Source organism: Abramis brama, assembly GCF_963993115.1.
Source record: "Abramis brama genome assembly, chromosome: 9".
Lineage (NCBI taxonomy): Eukaryota > Metazoa > Chordata > Actinopteri > Cypriniformes > Leuciscidae > Abramis > Abramis brama.
This window is the reverse complement of record NC_139971.1, coordinates 43628086-43645917: the sequence shown is the minus strand read 5'-3', so window position 1 is coordinate 43645917 and position 17832 is coordinate 43628086. Positions and strand designations below refer to the sequence as shown.

Below are 17832 nucleotides of genomic sequence, written 5' to 3'. Positions count from 1 at the left end.
TTTTCAGAAACGCTGGCAGGGAAAGAGTCAAAGAAGTTTCAAGACTGAATTTAAATTGCACAAGCGTCCAAAAATTAACACTTCTATTCAGGAAGGATGCATTAAATTGATCAAAAGTGACATTAATAATGTTACTAAAGAGTCTATTTCAACCAAATGCTGTTCTTTTGACATTTCTACTCATCACAGAATCATGAGAAATAAAAATGCATCACGTTTTCCACCAAAAATATGAAGCAGCACCTCTGATTTTGACATTCTTGAGCATCAGATCATCATATCAGAATGATTTCTGAAGGGTCATGTGACACTGTGTGTTGGATACGTACGACGTAAGACCCTCGGCCCACTTTCTTCCTCCACGTCCACACTGGATGCGGGTATCCCACCGACTTGCAGTGCAGCGTCGCGTTTTCTCCTTCTTTTTTGTTCTCGCTTCGTTTGTGGCCCAAGATTTCAGGAGCGGCTGGGTAGAGAGAAAAGACCATCAGGTTTAGTTTATAATGTTGCGTTCACATCACATTGAGCTGGACCCTTTACTTTACGTTCTCTCTACAACTCTCTTCTTCTGGTCTCGACATGCTGTGTATTATTTGGGTCATGTGATGTGATGTTTCATCCTTTTACATAGTCAGATTCCTGTAATCCTCTGACTTTAAAATAAAGCTTTTAAACTGTGAATTGTGACTTTATTTGCCTTCACACAACCAGGGCCGATGGAATTTCTTTTCAACGACTTTCATACAATTTCGCCATAAAACGCTTCCATGAACATATTACAGGGATCATTTTTATGGAGTTTGTGGACATTCAGTTCACCATGACATCAAAACTGACCACATTTACTTTAATAATACTTCCTAATAATTATAATATTATATATTATAACAGGGTGTCAGGAAGGAATATATCTAATATATGTTTAAATAGCAAGGTAGTATCATCACAGCAATGAATTATGAACAATATTGCTATTGCTAGTTAGAAGCAGGTGGCATCAGGGGGCGGGGCATTCTCAATCAAGACAGCATCTGATTGGACAGAAATTTGCATATGCTGATGAGAGCAAGATGAGTCATCAATATCATTGCTCTTTTTCCAGACATAAAATACATGTTCAAAGAAGGTTCAAATGCCCATCTTGTACCATCTCTGGCGCATCTCAGAGATGGTACACGACGAGCATTTGTGGTTAAAAAGTATATACAGTGAGGAAAATAAGTATTTGAACACCCTGCTATTTTGCAAGTTCTCCCACTTGGAAATCATGGAGGGGTCTGAAATTGTCATCATAGGTGCATGTCCACTGTGAGAGACATAATCAAAAAAAAAAATATCCAGAAATCACAATGTATGATTTTTTAACTATTTATTTGTATGATACAGCTGCAAATAAGTATTTGAACACCTGTCTATCAGCTAGAATTCTGACCCTCAAAGACCTGTTAGTCTGCCTTTAAAATGTCCACCTCCACTCCATTTATTATCCTAAATTAGATGCAACTGTTTGAGGTCGTTAGCTGCATAAAGACACCTGTCCACCCCATACAATCAGTAAGAATCCAACTACTAACATGGCCAAGACCAAAGAGCTGTCCAAAGACACTAGAGACAAAATTATACACCTCCACAAGGCTGGAAAGGGCTGTGGGGAAATTGCCAAGCAGCTTGGTGAAAAAAAGTCCACTGTTGGAGCAATCATTAGAAAATGGAAGAAGCTAAACATGACTGTCAATCTCCCTCGGACTGGGGCTCCATGCAAGATCTCACCTCGTGGGGTCTCAATGATCCTAAGAAAGGTGAGAAATCAGCCCAGAACTACACGGGAGGAGCTGGTCAATGACCTGAAAAGAGCTGGGACCACCGTTTCCAAGGTTACTGTTGGTAATACACTAAGACGTCATGGTTTGAAATCATGCATGGCACGGAAGATTCTCCTGCTTAAACCAGCACATGTCAAGGCCCGTCCTAAGTTTGCCAATGACCATTTGGATGATCCAGAGGAGTCATGGGAGAAAGTCATGTGGTCAGATGAGACCAAAATAGAACTTTTTGGTCATAATTCCACTAAATGTGTTTGGAGGAAGAAGAATGATGAGTACCATCCCAAGAACACCATCCCTACTGTGAAGCATGGGGGTGGTAGCATCATGCTTTGGGGGTGTTTTTCTGCACATGGGACAGGGCGACTGCACTGTATTAAGGAGAGGATGACCGGGGCCATGTATTGCGAGATTTTGGGGAACAACCTCCTTCCCTCAGTTAGAGCATTGAAGATGGGTCGAGGCTGGGTCTTCCAACATGACAATGACCCGAAGCACACAGCCAGGATAACCAAGGAGTGGCTCTGTAAGAAGCATATCAAGGTTCTGGCGTGGCCTAGCCAGTCTCCAGACCTAAACCCAATAGAGAATCTTTGGAGGGAGCTCAAACTCCGTGTTTCTCAGCGACAGCCCAGAAACCTGACTGATCTAGAGAAGATCTGTGTGGAGGAGTGGGCCAAAATCCCTCCTGCAGTGTGTGCAAACCTGGTGAAAAACTACAGGAAACGTTTGACCTCTGTAATTGCAAACAAAGGCTACTGTACCAAATATTAACATTGATTTTCTCAGGTGTTCAAATACTTATTTGCAGCTGTATCATACAAATAAATAGTTAAAAAATCATACATTGTGATTTCTGGATTTTTTTTTTTAGATTATGTCTCTCACAGTGGACATGCACCTACGATGACAATTTCAGACCCCTCCATGATTTCTAAGTGGGAGAACTTGCAAAATAGCAGGGTGTTCAAATACTTATTTTCCTCACTGTATATATATATATATTTTTTTTTTTTTAGAAAATGACCGATCATTTCGCGAGATAAGACCCTTATTTCTCGACTGGGATTGTGTCGAGACTTTGAAGCTGCATTGAGACGGACATTTGAACCTTTTTTGAACATTGGAATAGTTGGTTGCCATTGAAGTCCATTATATGGAGAAAAATCCTGGAATGTTTTCCTCAAAAACCTTAATTTCTTTTCGACTGAAGAAAGAAAGTCATGGATATATTGGATGACATCGGGGTGAGTAAATTATCAGCAAAATGTTTTTTGAAAGTGAACTAATCCTTTAACATTAAGTGCGTTCACACCTGACAGACCCCATATTTCTTCTCAACTTGTGTGCCATTTTGCATTAAGTAAATGTACCTTTATTTTTTTTTAAATGTTTAGATATTTGTACTGGAAAACAAGACAAGAACAAGAACATAACTTCATTCGGCATACAGACTAACAGCCACTTATATTGAGATGTGGATGAATTTTTTTTAACAATTTTTTATCGTAACCAGGCTTGCATAATAATTGTGTATCCTAACACCGCAAATGACTGACATAAACGAGATGGCACAGACTTAATTAAAAGCACCCCCGCGGGCGCAGTAATTCAGGCTTCCCCTCTCCGATGTGCTGAGTCACATCATTCCCTTCACTGGATAATACACAGCTCAATGTCACACACACACACACCCGCACTGCAATATTCCCCCGAATTAAAGAATACTGGATATGATCGTAACCCCTCGCTGGTTTTAACACGCAGGCGCCGCTAATCTCCGAAATTGCCGTAATTCCTTCCGTGCAATTAATCAGGATGAAGCGAATCTCTGAGTGAACGTGTGGATGGAGGAGGCGTGGATTGGAGCTTGGCTGACATCATCAACTCTAATTATGGTGCACACGTGCCTTCTGAGGATACTGTGTGTGTGTGTGTGTGTGTGTGTGTGAGTCACGAGCAGGGAAGCGATGGAGAGCTTAGCTCGGCATTATCCTCACTCACAGCGCATCTTTCAGACACAATACAACGCCACTTTCTCCATTACCTGGCCTGCTTTTACAATCATATTATATATGTAACAGCATATATACATGTACATATTTTATGTACTGCTAATTAAAAAAATTATTGAAAACTACTGTTAGTTATGAGAATCTAATAAGAATCAGATTTAAGAGAAAAATGGAAATTGTAAACCATTTAAAAAAAAATGTGTATATATATATATATATATATATATATATATATATATATATATAATTTTGATCAAAATTTAAATATTTAATAGAAATGACTTTTAATTACAAAATAATAATAATTAATATAATTAATATATATAAAATAGTGTATATAATTAATATTGCAAATATTATTTAATAGAAATAATGACTTTTTTATTTCAAAATATGATTTATTATTATAATTAATATATATTACAGTGTATATAATTAATATTGCAAAATATAATTATTTAATATAAATAATGACTTTTTAATTAAAGGTAAAATGCGACCTGCATATTTGACAAAAAAAAATAATATATATATTATGCTTAAAGAGAATGAAGCCCTTTTTTGTATTGTGACATTATTTTCATGACAAACACATTTTTCCCCAAATTCACATTATCTTCAAAACCTCCTCTAGTGATGAGCAGCGGAAGAGTGTGATCAATGCCGGGCAGAGATCGGGAACAGGTCGGATACTGGGATACTGATAGCTGTTATACGCTGCTATTTGTGGAGCATCTCATTTGCCTTGAAAGGAAAGAGCTCGTGTAACCCAAACCGAATGAAATCGGTGACAGATGGAAAATATACAGTAGGATCGAGACAGGAACTCATGCAGGGTAATGTATGGACTCGCGCTCACGACAGATGGCGCTCCGGGATCCTTCCCTAATAATGCAAACTAAATATAAACACACGTAAAAGTGCAGGCTGGGTTTCACTGCACCTGACGTGATTTAACTCTCTGATCGCTGTACACAAACATCACATTATATTCCTATTTACACAGACTTCAGAGCCTTGAAGCATTCACTGGGCAGATTACCATAGTGGACAGTCAACTCCTGCCATCAGAAACACTGGGAGTGGATCCAGAGCCTTAATCCCAACCCAACCCAACACAACCCAGCATGCAGAACGCCATCTGTTGCCTCAGAGAGAGAGAGAGCCAAAGAGAGAGAGAGAGAGAGACAGAGAGAGAGAGAGAGCCAAGGAGAGGGAGAGAGAGAGAGAGAGAGAGACAAAGAGAGAGAGAGAGAGAGACAAAGAGAGAGAGAGAGAGAGAGAGGGATAGGGGTCGACTGATTATCGGCGCCGATTTTAAGCATTTTTATGGTTATCGGTTTCAGCCATTTTCAAAACCGATAAAATAATTTAATTTTGAAATGCGCTAATGACGTAGCCACCTCTGACTTAACTCTAGACCAATGTCCCCGCCCATCTGATTAGTTTGGGAGTCACGAGTCCGGCCCGGCCAATCAACGCGGAAAGCTGAAGGCACTGAAAGTTTTGCACTCTCACACCGAAAGCACTGACTGGAGCCGCTTCACTGATCACACATCAGTCGTCTCTCAAAGTTCAGGCAGCCGCAGACAGAGTCCTGCACGGGTTCGGGTACCCGCGATATTTTGCTCAAACGGTTGAAAAATATCCAACTGTGTCGGATACAGGTGCGGGTCGGACACAGGCTAAACACGGGGTTTAAAACAATCACGTGCAAACGTAAAAATATATGCATATTTTCATCAAAAATCAAGTCCAGTGTGTGGGAGAAATTTGAGAGTTATCTGAAGAAAACAATATTGTGAAAGGCTTTGCTGCATGCATTTTCGTGTTGGATAGCCGCAAATGTGGAACTTCATTGCTGAGGAAGCACGCAGATAACTGTGGTAACCAAGCAGTTATATCGAACAGTATTTTTCTAATTTAACACTGTTAAGTATGTGTGTTGTGCAGGGCGTGTTTGAACCCAAAATGGTCAGATGTAGGCTAGACGAAGTTGCGTGGCATATAGTGTTGTAGCCGCGTCTGTTCGATTGGTAAAATGTTAAGGCTACTCAGTTTTGTGGTAACGTTAGCCATGTTCTTCATGTACCGGCCTTTTGACAGCTTTGGCTGAAGTTGTCCTTGTGTTAATTAACTGTATAAAGCGGAATGTCACGGAATTTGTCAACTTTGATGAATTAAAAAGCAGGTCAGTACAAATCAAATCGAATTTCAAACCGCAAAAAGACTATTTAAATGAAATGAATCCTGCTTGTCTCTAAATGAATGGCACAGACGCGTGATTTCATTTACCACACACACACACACACACACACACACAAACGCTTGCGCTGTTTTCAGCCTTGGCCACATCATTATATGAGGACATGATTGCATAAACATCAACAGACCATCCAAAAGTATGAACATAAATTATATATTTGATTATTTGGCAACTTTATCTAATCTCAAATCCTCTATGAAAAACCATAAAACCAAACAAGAGAAAGAAAAATGGTTTGATTTAGAATGTAAAACAATGAGGAACTTGAACAGTATAAAAATACACACACTACATGCAAAATCAGCTAAAAACTATTGAAGAATCTGTAAATTCTCAAAAATTCTGGGAACAATTGGAATCAAGAAACAGCCATACAAAACGGAGACACCGGAAAAATCACTTTGAACAACTTTATAGTGAAATAAAACCAAACCCAAATATATGAAAAAAATTATCAATATGGAACATGCAATTGGTACCAAACCCAATCACAGAAAATGAACTGATTGATAAAATCCAGCCCTACAAATCAAAAGGCAAGTGGACCAGATCCTCAAAGAACCGCTGAAGAACACAGAACACACACTCAGACCGGCCTCACTACACCTGTTCGTCTGGGTCATTTCCCCGACACCTGGAGTAGAGGACTCACAACGCCAGTCTTCAGACGTGGAGACACATTAGATCCAAACAATGACAGAGTGTGTGTGTGTGTGTGAGCACGATCATCAACACAAGACTCGTTCACTTTCTTAACGAACACAATGTCCTGAGCAAAGAACATCAGATCACATCTTCACCCTACACACCCTGATTGATAAACACATCAGCCAAAACAAAACCAAAATATTTGCTTGCTCTGTAGATTTCCAGAAGGCCTTCGACTCAGTTTGGCACCAAGTTCTACAGTCTAAACTCTCAGGGCCCTATTTTAACGATCTGAAACGCAAGTATTAAATGCGAAACGCAAGTAACTTTGTGGGCGGATCTCGGGCGCTGTTGCTATTATACCGGCGGGATAAATGACTCTTGCACCCGACGCAAATCTAAAATGTGTTGGTGTGAAGTCGCTTCATTACTCATAGGTGTGGTTTGGGCGTAACGTGAAATAAACCAATCAGAGCCTCATCTCACATTCCCTTTAAGAGCAGGCGCGCTTGTTCCATGGCGGAATTGTTTTCTGAAACTGCAAAATAGCACCAGGGAACGTTTGCGCCGGAACACGCCTCCTCTTTTCACTGAACCGCCCCCGGGAGCGCAAGTTCATTTCCTAACTTACCAACGTGCGTCTGTGAAGGGAAAAGTCCGCTGTGCGTCGGGTGCAAAATAGGAATGATACATGCGTCGCTGTACAAAGTCAATTGCGCTGGGTGCAAGATAGAGCCCAGAGGTATAGAGGGCAAAACATACAACATCATAAAAACATGCATTCAAACAATAAATGTGCAATCGAATGGGCAATAAACAAACTGAAGTCTTCACTCGAGGACTGCCCACTATCAGCTCTTCAATATACACTGATGAATTGTCGAAACTTCTAAATCATGAATTCAACAAATGGGACAAACATCCGACTGAAGCCCAGTTTTGTAAAAGCATCCAGTACAGAGAAACACACCTAATAACGCATGCAGGGCAGAATTATGCCAGTATCCTCTATTAATCCACGTTGAGAAAAGAGCCATTACATTTTGAAAACATCTAAAATTGAGTGACCCCAACTCTTACTTTAAAGCCCTTAAAAACCATGAAGTGAACGCTGGGAAGAGCCCAGCAAAGTACATCAATTCCTGCCACAAAAAGACACACACACACACACACACACACACACAGAGCACCGATGGTGTGAAGACCCTATATTGGAATTGCTCTGTTTATTATTTCTGCCCGTTTTTCCACACTTGTGCAATACAGAATTTGTTCTACTTTGTTCATTTTTTATTTTCCATGCTCATATAAATGCTTTGACAATACAATGTACAATTTTTCATGCCAATAAAGCTCACTTAAATTTGAATATGAATTAGAGAGAGAGAGAGAGAGAGCGAGAGTGTGAGTGTGTGTGTGTGTGTGTGAGAGAGAGAGAGACAGAGAGCGAGAGAAAGAGAGAGAGTGTGTGTGTGTGTGTGTGTGCGAGAGAGGTGCCAAACACACGAGTGGTTGGGGGTGAACAGAATGCATGATGGGACACATTCGGCATTCAGTTCAGCACAAGCGCATCTTCATCTGATATTCTGCGCTTCAACACTTTCATTAATGTTTAGGTGAATCTCAACCGGTCAAGAACATGTGTAGATCATATTTCACGTTTTTATGTTAATTATTAGTATACATTATAATGTTAAGTATGTGTATTTTTATATATATATATATATATATTTTATATATATATAGCTGACATATAATTATATATGACTTGACATAATAATTATTACATATTTCCATGAAATAATGAAAATATAATAATAATTTTCATATGATAATTATGAAAATATATTGTGTTAAAAAAATGTGAACTATTTTATGATTTTTGTATTATTTTCATGACAATAACACATTTTGCCTCAAATTCACGTTATCCTAATGCAGAAAATCTTATACTTATTAGTTAAATAATATATGAAAAAATCATATATTATTTATATTGTATAGTATTTGAACGTCGATTGTTGATTAAATTGTTAATTAAAAATACAGTACAGTAAAAACTACAGTATTAAAGAAAATGAGAACACACTGGAGAGAAATACATAATGCAAATAATCTTAATAGTCTTAAAATAGGTGTTTTCTTTTTGCAAATATATATATATATTCCTAAATATTATTTAGTAGACATAATGACTTATTTTTAATTACAAACTTACTTTTTTCAGTTCATTTGATAACGTGGTGAAATGTGACCTGGTCTCGTTTTCATTCAGTCATTTTCTCCTTTTTGTGTCTTTGCAAAACGATTAGACATTATAAAATATTCACCAAAATACTATCAAGCATCAAAAATCCTGAACAGTGTTAATTGATGAGTTTAAAGCAGCCTGATGTGAAGAAGCTGGCTCCGGTTGTTAATGTATACAGAAATAGGACAGGGACAATCCGTCAGGATGAGGGATCGTGTGTGTCTGTCGTCTGACAGGCCGCGGGCCGCAGCGAGAGTGACATCATCGCGTTACGTAACCAGGCAACGCTTAAAGTGAGCTTTGACATGATGGTCTGGGCATGCTCAGTGCGCTTGACGGCGTGTCACAACAAATTGGCTTAACAGTGAGGAACACGCAGGCGAGCTCAGACTGTGCCGGCTCTCGGGGGACATAATACACTTCAGATGCATGCAAACATTATCTGTGGTTATCGATATAATCCACCGTCTAAAATATTAGAGAATGAGGGAATTTCACAAAGCCTGGCAAGAACATGCATGGATCGACTATATTAATAATAAGGCCTAATTTTTTATATGCATTAATTTAAGCTTATTTACATTCAAATTATAAAGTAAAATTTTAAGAATAAAAGTCATAGTATTACAGTTTTTACTGAACATAAATAAAATATAAATAACATTTTTGTAATACGCCAAAAAAAAGGATTTATTTTGTCAGGTACTAATTTATGCTAATTAAAATAAAAATTTAAATTGAAAAGAAATCACAGTATTACAGTTTTTACTGTTATATTAATAAATAAATAGATCTCTTTTATATGAGATCGATATGAGAATATGCAAAAAAATAATAATGGTACTTGTAAGGTAATAATTTATGCTTTTTAATTAAAAATTAAATATGTTATAAATAAAAATCATATATATCTTTAGTAATGTGTATAATTTTATATCAGGTACTAATTTGTTCTTATTTAAATAAAAATGTGGAGAAAAAAATCACAGTATTACAGTTTTTATTGTAATATAAATAAAATAAATAAATCTCTTTTTTTGTAATATGCAAAAATAGTTGTATTGTTTATTTTATTATATATTGCTGGAATATTGTCAGGTACTAATTTATGCTTATTTAAATTAAAATTACAAATTTAAATGTTATAAATTAAAAATTATATATATATATATATATATATATATATATATATATATATATATATATATATATATGATAAATAAATAAAATCTCTTTATTAAAGTGCAAATAAACAATGGTATAATTACATCTCAGGTACTAATTTATGCATAAAATGTTTGTAAAAAAAAATCATAGTATTATTTTTTTTTACAGTAATATAAAATGATGTACAATAATAAGAAACACCAGTGAGAATCATAAAAACATTTCCGTGAGTCGTTTTTTCTTTCCTCTTTTGAGTCCTACAGTCTGAAATCTACAGTCGCCGCACGTTTGACTGGTTATGAAGTCATGGTGATGATTGACAGCGGCTCTCGAGTGTCGAAACTAACCAGAGTGGCAGTGAGGATTCAGGACCAGAACTGAGTGTATTTTAAGGTGAAGAGAGGCTAATTACAACTCCAAACAATAGCTAATTATAACCCAGGTTAGGTCTCTACTGGATGGCAACAGCGTTTCGATGGTGTTAACGGCATGTTAATGAGTTTTTGACAGGATTCCTTACCTTTGACCTCAATGGTAGCATTGGCATTTGGAGCTGATTTAAAGGTGTAAACGCACATGTATTCACCAGCATCATCTGCCCTCGGTTTACTTAACCTACAAAACAAGAAACAAAATCACTGCCAGCTCAAAAATAGAACATCTCTAAAAAAAATAAAACTCTTAAAGGAACAGTTCACCAAAAAATGAAAAAGCCTTTATTTTCTCCCCCTCATGTCACTCGTATGCTGTTCTTTTTCATGCATCAAGCTTACATTGATTGCACTATATTTCAAGTCTCCTAAAGATGTGTGAGGAACATTTACATTGTATGCATTTGGCAGATAAGTACTTTCACATTGCATTCAAGGTACGCATTACATCAGATCAGCTCATGCATTGCATTCCCTGGGAATCGAGCCCGCGACCTTGCCTTCGCATCATGCATCAAGAACATTTAATCTTTACTCACAGACAGTCTTCCAGAAGCTCTGAAATCTTACGTGCATTCATATTAAAAAAGGGTGCAACATTTAGAAAACGCCACTGATCCTGGGTTAGAGAATGGAGAAAGATTTCAGGCAAATAACTTGAATTTCTATCTTTACCAGCAAATGACTTCAGAAGGCTTGAAATAAAACTCTTTTTTGCAGTTCATTATACCTTGTCACTATATAAAATTGCAACAGAAAATAACAGCATACAGGGTTTGGAATGACATGAAAGCATTTTCAGGCGCGCTATTGCTCTAGGAGCCGATATTAATCATGGAGATATATTGCATTATTAATCACCAGACAGAACTCTATTACGAGGATGTTTTCAGAGAGCAGTTTTCAGGTGGAGATGTGTTTTGTTGGACAGAGCTAGAGCTTCCGGCGCAGTGCTGTCGACTCAGGAGTGAAGCGTCTCTACTGAGTCTGTGACATGAGTCTGACAGCAGATCGCCTTTCGCCACATCACTCGCTCTGATGAGACGTGTTACTAAAGAGATTTTGTGCTCCAACATCCTGATTGTCCTCAGTATCCTGAGATGCTACACTCAAATACTCATATATTACAGACTCCACGGGCGGAAGGGAAACTGGAAAGAATGCCGAAGTCAAAAGAGAGAAATTGACAAATTATATCATTTTTATATCAAAATAAATAAATATTTTGCTTAAATAGAACCATTAAGTGATTTATGCATCGTGACATAATTTTCATGACATGATTGGCATTACTGTAATGCAAAAAACCCCCAAAAAAATATTCTCATTAATAATGCTGAAATGAATGTGATAATTCTCATGAAAATGTGTCATATTTCACCCCAAAATGAAATGGAAAACAAAATTATAAATTGCATTTTTTATATCATAATTATATTTTACATTTGCAAAAATAAATAAATTATTTTTAAAGCATTAAATAATATTTAATTTATATATAAAACATAATATATAAAACTTTTAAAAATATTAGATATACATATATATATAGTTATTTATTCATGTAATTATATTTTTACTTATATAAGTATATATTTTTATATATTAAATTATATTACATTAATAAATTATGTTTATGTATATAATAATTTATACATATTTTATCTATCCATCCATCCATCCATATATATATATATATATATATATATACATACATGAATGATATTACATTAATATGTTTGTTTTATAATTGATTTTGGGTGAAATATGACACCTTTAATGAGATTCATCCTCCTCTCAGATGTATTTGAAGCACTAATCAGTGCAGTCGCTTTCATATTTTAATGCTAAACTACTGGAAACCCTTAATCCATCAATTTAAGCATGTTTCCTGTAGTTTTTAATAATCTGAGGGATGAAATTATTAATCTGTGGTAATTGACATCATGCCACAGATTCAGCAGAGACGCATTCAGTCGGTAAACCCGAAGCAAGAAGCACATTTTCCATTGAAATCTCACTTGAACATTGTGTGTTTGTGCGCGGTCTTTGTGTTGGCGATCTCCTGTCCGTTCTTCATCCAGAAGCTTTCCTGGTGTATGCTGTGCGAGTTCGTGAGGTTACACTGAAGGATGATGGGTAATTCCTGCCCGCTTTTAGGCTGCAAAATCTCCTGATCGGAAGCATTGATTCGTGGCTCTGAAACGGAGACAGAGTTCTGGACAGTTAGAGAACACAACATCACAAAATTAGTGGACATTCGTGTTTCCTCGAGACCTTCCCGGACGTGTACCTGAGTGGGGAACACATGAAAATGTGTGCACACCAAATAATGTTAACAAATCTTGTAAATTAGGTTTAACATATGTCCATTTATAGATTATTTAGAAGTTTAAAGGGACAGTTCACTCAAAGATGAAGATTCGGCCAAAATTTTACTGTCGTTTAAAACCTGTATGACTTTCTTTCTTTAGTGAAACACAAAAAAAAGATGAATCGAAGAAAGTGGACTGTGGCCAATGACTCTTAAGCTCCAAAACAGGACAAAAACAAAATAAAAGTCCACACAACTCGTGCATTTGAAGTCAAGTGAAGCCAGAAGATTGGACATTCAGACATAAATAAATCTTAAATTTCCCACAGAAGTCATTCAGGTTTCAAAAGACATGAATTTAATTTTTTTGGTGAACCATTCCTTTTAAGAGCATCTATATCTCCACACTCGCCTTAATGTATGCCTGAAATGGGACAAAACTGGCATAAGATTTCTTTGAGAACAAAAAATTAGAAAATAGACACTCAATTCACAGCTGAGGACAATCAAGAATTAAAAGTGAACATGCAGTTGATCTGATCACAATATAAGCCTCATCAGTTCAACACAAGACCACTTTTACAGCAAAATCATCTTGTGTTTCCATTAAATCCAGTTAAACATGGATCATTTCACGTGCAAAATGTCTATTTAACACTGTCATAGTTTCTGTTCATCTTGGCAGATATCAGTGGTCAAAGTTTATCTCTACTAGTAATGCTTTTATTTTATTTTATTATATTAAAACAAAGAATCTGCACGTGCACATTTGTACAGAATTGAAACGCATACGTCTTTTGAAGTCCCATACGTCCTTATTCATGAAATATTTTGGCTTTATGGATGATGCTTTTAGCTATCAATAAAACACTAAAAAATATTGAGGCCTAACATTTATGCATTTGAATGGCATAGAAAATCTCTATTCATTTGGATTACAGTTTTAACATAAACTAATAAACTTAGGGCCAGATTTACTACTGTAGCGTGAGAGCACAATCCCATAAAAGCGCCGATGGGAGTGTAAAGTTCTGCGATGATCTACTGACGACTTGCAAATTAAAGAACCCAGATGCAGATCATTTCCACAATGACCAACGCAATCTACCAAGAGCAGCGCAAATTAACATCTGGTTTAAGACATGCTTTTTTTAGGTGGTAAATAATGGTGCAAATAATAGTAAATTTACGAGTGCAAACCGCAAACTCTCCATAAATTTTACGTCTGAAAGGGAAACTTCTACAAATGCATATGCTCTACGGTCAGCCTCAAAAATAAGCCTGTCCTCATCTTTTTAGAGCCCATCTTTCACGGCGTGTCTTTAGTAAATCCTGACAGTAGTTTTTAACGCCAAAAGATGGTTTGTGCTGGAGTGAGCGATTAGTAAATCTGGCCCTATTAATAATGTGATGCATATTAATATGCATTATTGCATAATATGCATATTAATATGCATGTGTCAGTCATGTTTGTAGTAGAAACACAGCAGTGTTAACTAGTTTCTTGTAATTCAATGCCGCAAAAAAATGTTTAGTGTTATAAATGTACATGCATTTAAAAATAAAAAGTTTAAATATAAAAAAACTTTGATTTATGATGTTAATAACTGTGGCAAATGTCTGGGACTACAGGCTCAAATAACAAATATCACTACTTTTTATGGTCAAACTTTTTCATCTAAATGTACAGGCTTTAATCAGCTGAGAAAGTGTCCGTTAGTAAATCTGGCCCTATTAATAATGTGATGCATATTTATATGCATTATTGCATATTGCATAATATGCATATTAATATGCATGTGTCAGTCATGCATAAAATAAACAAGTAAGATGTCAAATCTGTCCTCACTCCCTCAGCCGTTGTAACACAGCAGTGTTAATTAGTTTCTTGTAATTCAATTGCCGCAAAAAACACAAAGTATAGTGTTATAAATGTACATGCAATTCTAAAAAATTTAAATATAAAAAAACTTTGAAAGATTTACAATGTTAATAACTGTGGCAAAAGTGTGGGACCGCAAGCTTAAATTACAAAATATCACTACTTTTTATGGTCAAACTTTTTCATCTAAATGTACAGGCTATAATCAGCTGAGGAAGTGTCTGTTGTGTGTCGAGCGGCTCTACCGTAGCAACCTCAGCATCCAGAAGGAAAATAATCACCCAGCGCTCGTACAGTAAAACCTCTAGATATCATTCCCACTCTGGGGGAGGAGCATCGGATGAGCCAATTAGCATTCCTCACACCTTCTCCTGCAGTTTGCTTTATCCGAGGGGAACGTTACTGCCAGTTCTCTCTCTCTCTCTCGGCCACACACACACACACACACACACACACACACTAATATCAGCGTGGAGATCCAGTCGAAGGTCATCTGGAGGACACCTGCTAAGAGGAAAGAGTTTAATGGTCAATCAGTGGATTTAATTTCCGGCTCACAATCCTCAGCCAAAACAACAAGAAATCGATTTTTCAGCCAGGAAGAAAACTGTGAAGAGAAGTTTTGGGGGTGAAAATATTAACACGCTAAAACCTCTACACACACACACAAGCACGCTGAAACCTATGAAGCTCGACAAGACCACCGCAAATCTCCTGACAAACTATACATCATCCGCAGCGCTTCCGCATGTATAGCCTGTTATATGCATGTGACGATGCCGTATCACATGTATATACTATGAAAACACTGACTCTCAGTAATGACAGAATATGAAGCATGTTTTGCATTTGTCATAAACAGACGCATGTTTTATTCAGCAAGTGAAGATGATAGACAGTAATCCCTGATCTTCAGTTAAACATGCACAATTAATCACGTTTGAGGATCTGAATATAATGTCATTACTGAATCACAGGCAAATGTAAAGAAGGCACAAGGTCATTCTCCGGCACACGGGGCAGTTTTATAACAGATGGCCCAGCCAGATAATCTCAGGATTTTTTGGTTTTTCTCAAGGTATTAAGATAAGGAATTGCCGTGTAACTGAACTGACCCCTTGTGTCTTCTTCCTGGTCCCATCCACCCTTTCCCAAGGACAAAAACACACGGATAAAACCCGGCATGACTTCAAAGCGCCGCCAGGCTTTACGCTCTGCACACGATGTCGGGCTTTGAAGTAAATAAAAAACCCACGCAGTGCAATAAAAAACTGAAAAACAAACAGACTAAATGAAATAACATAAAGAACCGAAACAAAATGTTAACCAGAAACGGGAAGCAGTGATGGAAGGAGGAGGAGAGGCAGACAGAGAGCGAGGGATTTGTCTGGGTTTGTGGTCATCCATAACAAGAGGCTCAAGGGCATTAGGAGAGGACGGGGACTGAGAGACTATTGAATTCAGCGGGAATCCTCAAAGTCTGCCAAAAGGAAAGGGTGACATTCGGACACGCCAGGGTCAAACCAAAAGAAAATACAGAAGAATCAATACAATACTGTCCCAAGGCAAAGAAAAATAACTCAAAGGAACATAATATGGGGTTTCGTTTTATTTTTTGTTTGTTGGCGGTGTGAGCAAATTCACAGTTTCGTTATATTTTTCACTCCAAACATGTTTTATGTATTACATAATCATGTGTTAATGACTATTTTGGGATGATCCGGTAAATCAAAGGTGCTTCCTGTCATTTGATTATTTCCTCTTTTTATATGAAGAACACAAACCAAAAGATCAGATCTCAAATTAACATAATATGAGCACAATCACAATTTTGTTACAGATATTTTGGTAACACTTTATTTTACAGTGTACATATGTAACGTGTACTTACCATAGTAATAACAGTAAATTATGCATAATTACATGCAACTAACCCTCAACCAAATCCTGTCCTAACCTTATAGTAAGTACATGTGGTTGCTTAATATTACTCAGTACTTAAATATATAATGACACTGTAACAATGACACCTTAAAATAAAGTGTAACCGATATTTTTCTCTCCAAAAATGCTTTATGTATTACATAATCATGTGTTAATGACTATCTTGGGATGATCCGGTGATTTAAATACTTTGTAAATCAAAGGTGCTTCCTGTCATTTGATTCTTTCCTCTTTTTATATGAAGAAGACAAACCAAAAGATCAGATAACATTCATAACAAAAAAATAAGTCAATTTCATAAAACAGAATTTGCACTATAAATATGAGTGAAAGTGCATATCATAAAATATCCGAAATACACCTGGGTTGTGCAAAATTTAGAATTAAAGAAGTGACTCACTTTCAGTTCAAGAGTGTGAAGTTGAACTGAACTGCCAAAGAATACCAGGATCTGATTTGAGTGCATTCATTTCCTCCACTGAGAAATGTATTTTTAACAATAACCTTTAAACATTTAAACACAGGCTTACTGTGAGCAACGAGCTTGTCAATCGATGGTATTTGATCCGTCAGCCTGCATTATTTCAGCTTATTTTTTTAAATAATCATGTTTAACAGTGGAATTTAAGTGAAAAACTACATTACCCATGATGCTTTGCAGAAAATTTCACCAATCAGAGAATCGAAGAGCAGAATGCACCAAAAGTGCTCTTTAGCTCCGCCCACTTCCATGAAGCACCGCAAATGACGATATGAGCCGATCTCGCTTTGCTCTCGCAAAACCTAAATGAGTCGTTTTTATAATTCTACATCATTTTTAATTTGATTGTACTGTTCGCAGTGCTTCATGGGATTGTAGTTCTTTCCTCACTAAAGCGGTTTAGTACACCGTCTTGTATTTTTGTCTGATTTTCAAAAACTTTTTTGCTTTGCTTTTTTTTTTAAAACACAAAGTTGACAAAACATCTAATTTCTAATTCAAAATGCAATTCAACTTTCAGTTTGCCACCTCGACTCAAATTCAGGAATTGAATCAGATTTTAAAAAGCATGGTTAAGCAGTTCAGCTCTGAAAGATGCGAAACCTTGATC

The 17832-nt window shown here is 36.7% G+C and overlaps 1 protein-coding gene across 1 annotated transcript in view; it reads right to left on the bottom strand.

Moving 5' to 3' along the window:
* Nucleotides 1-17832, bottom strand: part of nptnb (neuroplastin b) — a 59389-nt gene that overhangs the window by 23537 nt on the left and 18020 nt on the right. The window contains exons 3-5 of the mRNA XM_084124809.1: nt 12623-12800; nt 10691-10785; nt 330-466 (exon numbers count right to left, since the gene is read on the bottom strand). Coding sequence (XP_083980935.1) covers nt 330-466; nt 10691-10785; nt 12623-12800 — 410 coding nt within the window. The remainder of the gene's footprint in view (nt 1-329; nt 467-10690; nt 10786-12622; nt 12801-17832) is intronic.